Raw genomic sequence first — 14,208 nt, forward strand, 5'->3', positions numbered from 1 at the left:
GCAATCAGAACTGCAGCCTCACTCCCAATCTTCCGCCGTAGTCTGAAAACCCACCTTTTCGTAGTATGTATAGTTTATATATATATAGTTTCATTATTAGCTTACGCAATACGCATGTTTCATGATAACTACTTTTACGTTTTTTCTTTAAATTGCTCTGGATTAAGAGCGTCTGCTAAATGCCTAAATTGTAAATTGTAATATATATCATATTAATATAATATCTATGAGCTGTGTCCATGGCCAGGACGATGTTATGATACACCTAAAATAATATTAATATGGTTAGTAATACAGGTATATAATGTATATATACGTTAGGAACGAGATAGCCTCGGAAACCCAGACGTTTTTATTTCCAGGGAGAAAAAAAAAAGTCTGGGTCCGAGTCCACTTCAATTCGGCATCGAGTAGCGCAAACATCACTCACTCTCTGCTGATTTCTGATCGTCTGCACCTTTGTTAAATTGACACACACACGCACACATATACACACACACACACTCCTCTGTCGCTCTAATTAATTAGTCTCATGTCTAGCAGCTGCGCATAGTTTCTGCCGGCGGATCCTGCCGGGAGCTGCCTATGCCATAAAAAGCATAGGTGAGTTCCAGGCTAGGAACGAGAAGACCCTGAGCTGTGTCCATGGCCAGGCCGATGTTATGAGAGGCCTGGAATAATATGAACACAATCTTTTCTAAGGACGTGTATAGTAGACGTCCTTTCTAATAAAACCACAGGAGGCCTTGGACGTGTATACACGTCTTTAGGGCTTTTTTTTATTGATTAAAAAAACTTTTTAATTTCTATTAATTTTTTTGGGTTGGCCTTTCCTTCTGCACCGCACTCCTTGTTTCACGCATGCGCAGTTGCGCACTGCCGTTCACGTCCTTGTTTACGGCTCAGAAAGAATGGCTCCTAATCCATGGTCTTCACCAAAAGGACAATGTTCTGTCTTCATTTCTGACTTCAGCATGCATCTCGTTTGGAATATAATATAAATATGTGTGTCCAATTCTTTTCTGTTTGGCTGCTCCTTCGCCTGGAAAGAAGCCAACTTAGGTGGTTCGGGCATCTGGCTAGGATGCCTCTCGGGCGTCTCCCTAGGGAGGTCCTCGACGTACGTCCCACTGGGAGGAGACCCCGGGGCAGACCAAGGCACAGTTGGAGGAAACACATCGACTCACTGGCCTTGGAACGTCTCGGAATCCCCCAGGAGGAAGTCACTAATGTTGCTCTGGAGCAAGGAAGCTCTGAGAAGGAAGGGAAGTGGTCACGTGACTGGGCTGCGCCATGACACTTTCATGGGTGCCAAACTCACACCGGAAGTGCAATGAATACATGGCAGTGAATGGAGCCGGCTGGACCAGCTCATAACAAACATTATTTATGAACAATTGAGACCTTTTGTAAAGTAATCAATTCTGGAAAATAACAGAAGACATATCACAGGTTGTTTTCTAATCACTTACTTTTCGATGTGCACAGAGTGCACAGTATATAATTTCATCTGAGGATCTAAACAGCAGCAGGTATCGTTTCTGGCTCCGAAGTATCGCAAGATTTGGCTGCCAGACAGGAAACGGTGGGAAGTCTCACGATACTTGCGTTCAGAAAGGTACTTTGTGCTCTTTAGATACCATACCTCTATAAAAATTACAGTGTACACATCGAATAACAACACAGCAGACAATAATGTGTTACATGTCTTCTGTTATTTTCCAGAAGTGATTACTTTACAAAAGGTCTCAGTCATTCATAAATAATGTTTGTTCATGAGCTGGTCACTGAGCTCTCATTGACTCCAGTGCATTCTGCCAAACTTCCGGGTAGTTTGGCTCCCATGAAAGTGTCCATGAAAGTGTCATGGTGCCCAGTCACGTGACCACTTAATTTCCTTCTCAGAGCTTCCTTTCTCTGGAGAGGGAAGTCTGGAGCACTCTGGTGGAGTTGTTGCCCGTTGTTGGCCGTCAAGGCCAGAAAGTAGTTTTTTTGCCACTCAGTAGGCGTTCCCGCATACCCCATCTATAGAAATATTAACTGTATATATGTGATGTTCACATTAATATGAATATGCATGCATACCTTTATGAATATTGATACCTACCTTATATGTGATGTTCTGACAGCCTTCGTCTAGCGACGCGTTGAGAATGGGGAAGTGCAGCAGACCGAGAGACGCAGCCTGGACCAATCACAACACAGAGATCACATCACAAGTCTAATATAGACCTGTTTTATGGACCAATCACAACACAGAGATCACATCACATGTCTAATATAGACCCGTTTTATGTTACGTTAACCCATTCTGCGTGGGAAGCCCTTTTGGTGTTTTAAGCATTATGTTATACTTTTAGCTATTGAAAAATAGCAGAACTACAAGTAGGTCTGCTTTTTTTGTTTTTTTATCATGAAGATGTGGCGCAAGTCCTTGAATATATATTCTTTCAGAGCCAACGTTTTTAACTCAAATCTTTGCTTCTGGGGGGGGGGGGGGGGGGGTCCCTGGAACAACATATTTTCAGATGAGGGTCGGCGGCCAATTACAGATAATTCTGGGGCTCCTCGACATGAAAATGTTTGAGAATGACATAGGGTTTTGACATAGGGTTTTTCAGAAAACGGTCAAGATTTAGAAGGCATTTGTAGAATCGTCCTCGGGTCTAAATGGGTTTTAATAAAGAGAGGCATATTAGCTCAGCCTGGCTCCTCGGCCGTAGCCTGGCATGCCTAGACTAATATCACTGCCTAGATATTAGTCTGGAACTTCGAATCACTTTGAATAGTGGGCTCTGATTGGTCACTCACAACTCTGGGGTGAGCGAAATGTAATTCAAACTGATCAGTGCCAGACCCAATCTCCACAGGGATTTTCTTCCCTGGGGCAGATTTGTCTGGTTTCCAGGCTACCTTGGGCGTCGGTCACAGATTTAGGATTTACAGTGCGTTTTAACCCATTCTGGGCGGGAACCCCTTTTGGTGTTTCAAGCATTAGCTGTTATACTTTAGCTATTGAAAAATAGCAGATCTACAAGCTCATAGCGCGGCACAGAGTGCCACGCTACAAGCTTGTAGGTCTGCTATTTTCTGAAAAATCGTGAAAATGTGGCACAAATCTTTGAATATATATTATTTCAGAATGTTTTTAACTCAAATATTTGCTTCTAGGGGGTGTCACTGGAACTACATATTTTCAGATGGGGGTCAGAAGCAAAGATTTGAGTTAAAAAAAAAACGAATATATATTCATTCTTGCACCACATTTTCACGATTTAAAAAAAATAGCAGACCTACAAGCTCATAGTGTGGCACTCGGTGCTGCGCTATGAGCTTGTAGATCTGCTATTTGTCAATAGCTAAAGTATAACATAATGCTTTAAAACACCAAAAGGGGTTCCCGCCCAGAATGGGTTAAAAACAGACCATTATAGATCTGTTATTTACCTTAATAAAGAAAGGCATGTAGCTCAGCCGGACCCCCCGGGCTTCGGTCACAGGTTTGAGCTGAGCTCTCAGAGCCACCAGGCGGGTCAGGTCCACCTCGTCACAGTAACCAAAGTGAGGGATCTTCAGAGCCGCCGTCATGGTCTTCACCATGGCCTTGTGGAACCCTGGGGAAAACGAGAAACATACATGGTCTTCAAACTATGGCTTCATGGAACCCCTGGGGAACAAGAGGATACATGGTCTTCAAACTATGGCTCTATGGAACCCTGGGGAACCTCATAACATGCATGGTCTTCACCATGGCCTTGTGGAACCCTAGGAAACGAGAAACAACATGGTCTTCAAACTATGGCTTTATGGAACCCTGGGGAACATCACAACATACATGGTCTTCAAACTATGGCTCTATGGAACCCTGGGGAACATCACAACATACATGGTCTTCAAACTATGGCTCTATGGAACCCTGGGGAACATCACAACATACATGGTCTTCACCATGGCTTTGTGGAACCCTAGGAAACGAGAAACAACATGGTCTTCAAACTATGGCTTTATGGAACCCTGGGGAACATCACAACATACATGGTCTTCAAACTATGGCTCTATGGAACCCTGGGGAACCTCATAACATACATGGTCTTCACCATGGCTTTGTGGAACCCTGGGGAACAAGAGGATACATGGTCTTCAAACTATGGCTTTATGGAACTGTAGGGAACAAGAGGATACATAGTCTTCAAACTATGGCTTTATGGAACTGTAGGGAACAAGAAGAAGCATGGTCTTCAAACTATGGCTTTATGGAACTGTAGGGAACAAGAAGAAGCATGGTCTTCAAACTATGGCTTTATGGAACTGTAGGGAACAAGAAGAAGCATGGTCTTCAAACTATGGCTGGCAGACAGACAGACGGACGGACCTTTCAGGGGTTCGGTGACATCTTTCCCCGTGAAGACCGGCATGGGTCTGGGGGGCGTGGCCGGCAGAGGAGCGCTGGGCGGAGCCTTCGCCTTGGGCATGACGGTCGGAGGCGGAGTCTGGATCTCCTGGAAGGCCAGAGACGGAGACAAGATGGCGCCGGTCTGCTTGGCCAGGAAGTTGAGGATGTCCTCTTTGAGAATACGCCCGTCTCTGCCGGTTCCCACCACCTCACTCAGCTTAATCTGAAAACCATGTTATGCAGTATTATGTGGTCCATCATAAATCTGTAACCACAGATGTTATGCAGAATTATGTGTCCGTCACACGAAGGGTTCTGGGAAATTGAGTCCCTGTTGTTTACAATGGGAAAGATGTATAGCAGCACGCTGCTATGCAACTTGAAATATATACAACAAGCGATTACACCGTTTTAAAGAGGATTTTCATTCAACTCAGCGATCGGTGCACTGCAGGCTGTTCAAAGGTAACTTTACAGTCTAGCCTGGAAGACGATTGTTTAATCCCGGCATTAAAACTGTTAAATGGTAAACATAAATACCTGGACTGGACTCCTGAATTATGTGTCCATCTTTAAACATTCCCCCCACCTCACTCAGCTTAAACTATCACATGGATGCTATGCAGTATTATGTGTCCATCACAATCTGTAACCACGGATGTTATGCAGAATTATGTGTCCATCTTTAAACGTTCCCACAACCTCACTGAGCTCAATCTGTAACATGGATGTTTATATCTTACGTTATTCTCCATGGCGAGGCGCCTCACAGCGGGCGTGGCCTCACAGTGGGCGTGGCCTGTGTCATGTGACTTACGTTATTCTCCATGGCGAGGCGCCTCACAGCGGGCGTGGCCTCACAGCGGGCGTGGCCTGTGTCATGTGACTTACGTTATTCTCCATGGCGAGGCGCCTCACAGTGGGTGTGGCCTGTGTCATGTGACTTACGTTATTCTCCATGGCGAGGCGCCTCACAGTGGGCGTGGCCTGTGTCATGTGACTTACGTTATTCTCAATGGCGAGGCGCCTCACAGTGGGTGTGGCCTGTGTCATGTGACTTACGTTATTCTCCATGGTGAGGCGCCTCACAGTGGGCGTGGCCTGTGTCATGTGACTTACGTTATTCTCCATGGTGAGGCGCCTCACAGTGGGCGTGGCCTGTGTCATGTGACTTACGTTATTCTCAATGGCGAGGCGCCTCACAGTGGGTGTGGCCTGTGTCATGTGACTTACGTTATTCTCCATGGCGAGGCGCCTCACAGTGGGCGTGGCCTGTGTCATGTGACTTACGTTATTATCCATGGCGAGGCGCCTCACAGCGGGCGTGGCCTGTGTCATGTGACTTACGTTATTCTCCATGGCGAGGCGCCTCACAGCGGGCGTGGCCTCACAGCGGGCGTGGCCTGTGTCATGTGACTTACGTTATTCTCCATGGCGAGGCGCCTCACAGCGGGCGTGGCCTGTGTCATGTGACTTACGTTATTCTCCATGGCGAGGCGCCTCACAGTGGGCGTGGCCTGTGTCATGTGACTTACGTTATTCTCCATGGCGAGGCGCCTCACAGTGGGCGTGGCCTGTGTCATGTGACTTACGTTATTCTCCATGGCGAGGCGCCTCACAGTGGGTGTGGCCTGTGTCATGTGACTTACGTTATTCTCCATGGCGAGGCGCCTCACAGTGGGCGTGGCCTGTGTCATGTGACTTACGTTATTCTCCATGGCGAGGCGCCTCACAGCGGGCGTGGCCTGTGTCATGTGACTTACGTTATTCTCCATGGCGAGGCGCCTCACAGTGGGCGTGGCCTGTGTCATGTGACTTACGTTATTCTCCATGGCGAGGCGCCTCACAGTGGGCGTGGCCTGTGTCATGTGACTTACGTTATTCTCCATGGCGAGGCGCCTCACAGCGGGCGTGGCCTGTGTCATGTGACTTACGTTATTCTCCATGGCGAGGCGCCTCACAGTGGGCGTGGCCTGTGTCATGTGACTTACGTTATTCTCCATGGCGAGGCGCCTCACAGCGGGCGTGGCCTGTGTCATGTGACTTACGTTATTCTCCATGGCGAGGCGCCTCACAGTGGGCGTGGCCTGTGTCATGTGACTTACGTTATTCTCCATGGCGAGGCGCCTCACAGCGGGCGTGGCCTGTGTCTTGTGACCTTTGATCTGCTGGTGGGTGTGTTCGTCATGTGACATGGCCGGGGTCTCCACCACATCCTCTTCCTGGGTCAATTCTGGGCACGCGCACACACACATTTTAACTATTTATTTATGTCCACACAGAGGAAATTGCATGCAAGGACATAAATAGTTCAGGTGCAGCAAAGTTACATCCACAAAATCAAGGCATGTGTCACGGTACAACAAGCATGCCATGTCACAAGTAGTGTAGGCATCCTAAGTTTGAATCCCCCTCCAACAACCAGTCCGTGGACATGTCCCAGGATGGACCACCAGAGGAGACAATGTCCCAGTCCACTCCTGCATTGCCGCCCGGTGTCATATCGTTCCCCGTAGCGTGGCTGATCCCATGGGCCCAAAATCCACCCACTGTTGTTCCGACGGCGGACGGACACACCTCTAGAAGCAACAGTTTTAAGTCATCCACCGGACATTAAGGGATATCATATGAGACACCTTTTTGATGACGTCATCGCAAAAAGGTCCGTCACGCGAAGGGTTCTGGGAAATTGAGTCCCTCTTGTTTACAATGGGAAAGTTGCATAGCAGCGCGCTGCCTGTTGTTGTGGTTGGCACTTTTGAAATATATACAACAAGCGATTACACCGCTTTAAAGTGGATTTTCATGACAAACAACTCAGCGATCGGTGCACTGCAGGATGTTCAAAGGTAACTTTACAGTCTAGCCTGGAAGACGATTGTTTAATCCCGGCATTAAAACTGTTACATGGTAAACATAAATACCTGGACTGGACTCCGTCTCGATGTCCACTAGGGGCGTTCCCACCAGCGCCGTGCCGTCCACGTCGTAGTGCAGCTTGCGGATCACTCCGTCGTAGCGGCTCGTTATCGTCACCGACGCCTTGTCGCTCTGCACCTCACAGATACTGTCGAACTGAGACACCTTGTCCCCTTCTTTAACATACCTGTGTACACACACACACACACAATGTCACTCTGCACCTCACAGATACTGTCGAACTGAGACACCTTGTCCCCTTCTTTAACATACCTGTGTACACACACACACACACACACAATGTCACTCTGCACCTCACAGATACTGTCGAACTGAGACACCTTGTCCCCTTCTTTAACATACCTGTGTACACACACACACACACACACACACAATGTCACTCTGCACCTCACAGATACTGTCGAACTGAGACACCTTGTCCCCTTCTTTAACATACCTGTGTACACACACACACACACAATGTCACTCTGCACCTCACAGATACTGTCGAACTGAGACACCTTGTCCCCTTCTTTAACATACCTGTGTACACACACACACACACACACACACAATGTCACTCTGCACCTCACAGATACTGTCGAACTGAGACACCTTGTCCCCTTCTTTAACATACCGGTGTACACACACACACACACACACACAATGTCACTCTGCACCTCACAGATACTGTCGAACTGAGACACCTTGTCCCCTTCTTTAACATACCTGTGTACACACACACACACACACACACAATGTCACTCTGCACCTCACAGATACTGTCGAACTGAGACACCTTGTCCCCTTCTTTAACATACCTGTGTACACACACACACACACACAATGTCACTCTGCACCTCACAGATACTGTCGAACTGAGACACCTTGTCCCCTTCTTTAACATACCTGTGTACACACACACACACACACACACACACACACACACACACACACACACACACACACACACACACACACACACACACACACACACACACACACACACACACACACACACACACACACACACACACACACACACACACACACACACACACACACACACACACACACACACACACACACAATGTCACTCTGCACCTCACAGATACTGTCGAACTGAGACACCTTGTCCCCTTCTTTAACATACCTGTGTACACACACACACACACACACACAATGTCACTCTGCACCTCACAGATACTGTCGAACTGAGACACCTTGTCCCCTTCTTTAACATACCTGTGTACACACACACACACACACACAATGTCACTCTGCACCTCACAGATACTGTCGAACTGAGACACCTTGTCCCCTTCTTTAACATACCTGTGTACACACACACACACACACACACACACACAATGTCACTCTGCACCTCACAGATACTGTCGAACTGAGACACCTTGTCCCCTTCTTTAACATACCTGTGTACACACACACACACACACACACACACACACAATGTCACTCTGCACCTCACAGATACTGTCGAACTGAGACACCTTGTCCCCTTCTTTAACATACCTGTGTACACACACACACACACACACACACACACACACACACAATGTCACTCTGCACCTCACAGATACTGTCGAACTGAGACACCTTGTCCCCTTCTTTAACATACCTGTGTACACACACACACACACAATGTCACTCTGCACCTCACAGATACTGTCGAACTGAGACACCTTGTCCCCTTCTTTAACATACCTGTGTACACACACACACACACACAATGTCACTCTGCACCTCACAGATACTGTCGAACTGAGACACCTTATCCCCTTCTTTAACATACCTGTGTACACACACACAATGTCACTCTGCACCTCACAGATACTGTCGAACTGAGACACCTTGACCCCTTCTTTAATATACATGTGTACACACACAATGTCACTCTGCACCTCACAGATACTGTCGAACTGAGACACCTTGTCCCCTTCTTTAACATACCTGTACACACACACACACACACACACACACACACACACACACACACACACACACACACACACACACACACACACACACACACACACACACACACACACACACACACACACACACACACACACACACACACACACACACACACACACACACACACACACACACACACACACACACACACACACACACACACACACACACACACCACTAGAGCTCTTCACTCGACACTAACTCTGGGGGAGCACGGGTTCGAACTGGCAACCTTGCGGTTACCATCCGGCCACTCTACCTCTGAGCCACACATGATACAACTCGAAGGAAATAAATTAATAGGCCTATCTCACAGCCCGCTTTCCACGCCCACTTCCGGTAAATAGTGGTGTCATTTAACATTAGCATTTACACGTTTTTTTTCTCTGGAGAATCTAAGGCCAAGCAAAAAAAAACATTGGTCTCCGATTTGCTGTCATTTTTGGGCTGAGTAGGTAGGGAATTTATTTTATTTTATTTTTTTTTATTTTTGTTCGTGGGAAGGATGGGTAGCAAGGAATTTATTTTATTTTTATTTTTCCCCCATCGGCAATGATGGATAGGCTTCTTTTTTAATAACTTCAATATGTGCCTGAGTTACCATCTTTTAAATAATTCTAATTCTAAAGTACACTGTAGGCTACTTACAAAAGAGTGTCAGAACTAGAAAAAGTGCCCCTCGGGGCACAGGTCTCCACCAGGGCAGGTCAGGTTATGGCCTCCTGGTGGCGCTATAATAGGTCAATGTGAAAAGGGTGCCATTTCTTCATACGCCTTTGATGGCAATTGGATGATTTGAGGCATTTTGTTCCAAAAATGTGTTTTGCAAAAATCAACCTGTTGGTGGCGCTATAACAGGCCAATGTGAAAAGGGTGGGATATATTCCTCAGCCTAGTAAGAAAATGTGTGAAAGATTTCACGTAAATTGCACGCTGCGTTCATGATTTGAGGCTTTTATTCAAAACGGGGCAATCTTGCAAACTGTGAAAGCCAATTATAGCCAATTAGGATGGAATATGAAATATCGGACAGATCCGACTTGCGCACATGACCATAGAGATACTGTGTAACGATTTGTGAGATTTTTGGACAGAATCTGGAGGAGTAATATCAAAAAATGTGTTTTACAAAAGTCGGCCTCCTGGTGGCGCTATAAAAGGCAGATGCGGAAAATGCAGGTTAAAGGTTTGTCCTTGGCCTCTAGGGAGTGTGCATGCAACGTTTCACGCAGATCGGTGCAGTTTTAGGTAAAACATGTGAAAAGCTGCCTCATGGTGGCGCTATAACAGGCCGTTCTGGAAAATGTGGGGCAGAGGTTCATCGTTGGCATCCAGGGAGTGTGTGTGCAAAGTTTGGCATCGACCGGGTTAACGGTGCCGGAGATTAGCTGGTAACAGACGGACGGAAGGACACACACACGGACGGAGTGCAAAACATACTCTCTCTCCATGCCTTCGGCCTGGTGGAGACAAACATAACACTGTATGCCTACAGCATTTGAAAACTTTGAATAGAATGTCCACACACTGGTTGAATACTTAGTAATACTAAGTAATGCTGATGTTTAACAATAATTCAACTCTTGAGAGTGGAAAATGGAACCAAATGGACCCATAAGGGTCCACTTGGTTTCATTTTACACTCAAAGAGTTAAAGATCTACTGGTATAGGGGTTCATTTGGTTACCAACTCTCCATTATTTAGCTGGGGACCACCTTGAACACCCTCAAGGACCACTGGTTGAGAACCACTGAATGAAAGGAATGATAGACAGTATGTAGAGCACAGGCTGGGGCTGACAGAGGAAAAACAATGGTCTGGACTCAGTGGACTGGTATTAGCAGAGGGGGTGAGAGAACTCCCTCAAGGACCACCTGGGTCACTGGTTCAGAACCACTGACTTGAACAGATCGTTTTTAAGTTTGTAATGCGCACACACACACACACACACACACACACACACACACACACACACACTCAGACCCCCCCCCCCCCCTCACTCTCTCCCGCACGCACGTCAGTATGTTGTTAGCGTTAGCAGTCAACATTAGCATGAGTGTAGCTTCAAGATTTCACAACTAACTGCTATCTTTGTCAAACAAAACTGTCGGAGCTTTTGTTTTTGACCAATGCCCACTTCAAAGATCATCTGATCTTACACGTGGAGCAAATGAATTAATAATGAGCTACTGACAGTGTTGGGTAAAAGACAACTAGCTCCGCGATGAGTAGACTCAGAGCAGGCAGCCTGCCTGCTTGCTGCACTGCTGCTGAATGATCAGAGCGGAGAGAGAGAGAGGGAGGCATGCACTCTTTCAAACTTCACCGTGCGTTGCGTTAATCGCGCGTCAATGAAATTGACGCCATTAAAAGGAACTTTGACAGCCTTATACAAATGTTAAAAAAAAAAAATCTTCAAGTAATAAAGCTGAAACATGATAATGTTTTGAAGCAGAGAGCTACTGACTATCTGGTTTGACTCGGTCGGATTTTGACTTTCTTTTTTTTTTTTTTTACCAAATGCCAATAAAATAATTTGGGTCGCGCATATTTAATAGAGTCGGTCGGAAACCGGAGACCAATCTTTATTTTTGCTCGGCCTAAGTACATTCTCTAATGTAAAAATGTGACAGACCAATATTATTATGAAGCAAACAAGATGGTAAATCAGCTCGAACAGATAGAACAAACCTTAACTTGAGAAAACAAAAGTTGTAGACTTCTTAAATTACCTCTGTTAACATGTAGCGTCTATGGAGTGACGTCACGCTATCACCACTAACCCCGAAAGGGGGTGTATTAAGGGGGCGGGGAAATTCTGTGAGATAGGCTTATAAAGACAAGGCAGTCAATATGTTTAAGTTAAGACACGCAAAATAGGGCCCAGAGGCTGCTGCCGCCATTTTAGATCACTGGATCACATCAAATGTTGTCGGGTAAATGTTCCGGTCCGATTAAAGCTTTATGTTGCCATGGTTACGTACCACTCTTTGACCGTGACCTCCATGATTCCTTCTCCGATGTCCGACAACTTGAACTGAAGGATGGGACCATGGCTCCCTGGAACATGAATATATACATATTACTACCCTGGAACATGACTATATACAGTACATATAAATAAACTGGAACATGAATATATATATACATAATAGCCTGGAACATGAATATACAGTATACTATTAGTGAAGGATAGGGCCATGACTTCCTGGAACATGAATATATACATATTAACACCAAGTATGCCAAGAACATTTGACCTCATTTGTCTTTAATTTCATTTAATCCAGCAATTAAGCAAAAGAATCACACCTGTGTGAAGTGAGGGGCGCTAATATATTAACTGACAAAATAAACATTAAATTATCTTTATTGTTAATGGCATTTAATGTTTGTGTTAGGGACAAGATGTAAATTTTCCCTTCATTGTCAATGGCATTTTTAAAACAGACATTAAGCCCCATTGCCAGGCTGTCCACGGTGAGTCTGTTATTCTCGTACCAGTTCCCCTGCGCTCCCCGTGCCTCGCCTCTGCTGCTGCCTTGGGGGAGGGAGGGCGGTCCGTCTAAAATCATAAGATTTTAGTCGACTAAATCTACAGTTGATTTAGTCGACTAAAATGTATTTTGGCGGGCCTTGATGTCGTCGTAATGACTGTTTTTACACAATAGCCGATTTACGCAATAGCCGATCTACAAGCTCACAACGCGTCGCGCTGCGACGCGTTGTGAGCTTGTAGATCGGCTATTTTCAGCATGCAACCAAGTGTAAAATGACTTACACTGGATCTCTTGTCCACTAGTCCCTTCCTAACATTTTAGTCCAGTTTTTATTTGTTGACAAAATTGCCAGTAAATGTAGTCTTAGTTTTGGTCATCATAGCTTAGTTTTTATTTAGTTTTAGTCGACAAAATCAAAATCAACACTGGTCTGGATGTACAGAGGGTGTATTAATAAGGTCCTATTTCATAAGGTTTAACTTACTGTAGGTGGTATGCATCAGTCTGGATGGACAGAGGGTGTATTAATAAGGTCCTATTTCATAAGGTTTAACTTACTGTAGGTGGTATGCATCAGTCTGGATGTACAGAGGGTGTATTAATAAGGTCCTATTTCATAAGGTTTAACTTACTGTAGGTGGTATGCATCAGTCTGGATGGACAGAGGGTGTATTAATAAGGTCCTATTTCATAAGGTTTAACTTACTGTAGGTGGTATGCATCAGTCTGGATGGACAGAGGGTGTATTAATAAGGTCATATGTCACAAGGTTTAACTTACTGTAGGTGGTATGCATCAGTCTGGATGGACAGAGGGTGTATTAATAAGGTCCTATTTCATAAGGTTTAACTTACTGTAGGTGGTATGCATCAGTCTGGATGGACAGAGGGTGTATTAATAAGGTCCTATTTCATAAGGTTTAACTTACTGTAGGTGGTATGGTAGGGGTATTTGTAACCATTAAATCAGGACGCCCAGCGATTTGTTGCTTCAGGGCCTATTTCAAGGTGCGCCATTTTGGAAGTAGCTTGAAGTAGCTAGATGTAGCCAAAACACCCCCGAGGGGATCGACAACAACGGGAAGTATGACGATTACTTTTAACGCGACAAGCGACGGGACCGCGATGGGCCGTCAAAAACACAATCTTTAGTTAGAATTGGACGGATTCATTATTAGTTATTAGATTATTAGTTATTCACGTTTGAAGATTTTTCCTCCCATCCAGTAAAATGGAGGGGGACCACTTTGGATGACGTCCCAAACGGAAATGACATCGAATGTTGCTCATTCGACGTCGCCAGCATGTAGACTGGTGCGCACGGTTATGATATTATTCATGTTCCGCCCAGTGATTAATCTCCGTCCCGGGGGCGACGAACAGGATTTTTTTTTGATG

At 45.7% G+C, this 14,208-nt stretch overlaps 1 protein-coding gene across 3 annotated transcripts in view; it reads right to left on the minus strand.

Moving 5' to 3' along the window:
* dbt (dihydrolipoamide branched chain transacylase E2) overlaps window positions 1-14,208 on the minus strand; it is a 35,499-nt gene that overhangs the window by 3,913 nt on the left and 17,378 nt on the right. For 2 of the 3 annotated variants that reach the window (XR_013790441.1, XM_079506316.1), the window contains exons 3-8: window positions 12,296-12,371; window positions 7,318-7,499; window positions 6,499-6,626; window positions 4,373-4,616; window positions 3,448-3,614; window positions 2,108-2,185 (exon numbers count right to left, since the gene is read on the minus strand). Coding sequence is in view for 2 of the 3 variants with exons in the window: in XM_079506316.1 (XP_079362442.1) it covers window positions 2,108-2,185; window positions 3,448-3,614; window positions 4,373-4,616; window positions 6,499-6,626; window positions 7,318-7,499; window positions 12,296-12,371 (875 nt within the window). In the remaining variant the exon portion in view is untranslated. Of the gene's footprint in view, window positions 1-2,107; window positions 2,186-3,447; window positions 3,615-4,372; window positions 4,617-5,136; window positions 5,239-6,498; window positions 6,627-7,317; window positions 7,500-12,295; window positions 12,372-14,208 lie in introns of those variants that run through there. The other variant, XM_079506317.1, reaches the window with a different exon arrangement.

This window comes from Electrona antarctica (assembly GCF_951216825.1).
Source record: "Electrona antarctica genome assembly, chromosome: 7".
Taxonomy (NCBI): Eukaryota; Metazoa; Chordata; class Actinopteri; order Myctophiformes; family Myctophidae; genus Electrona; species Electrona antarctica.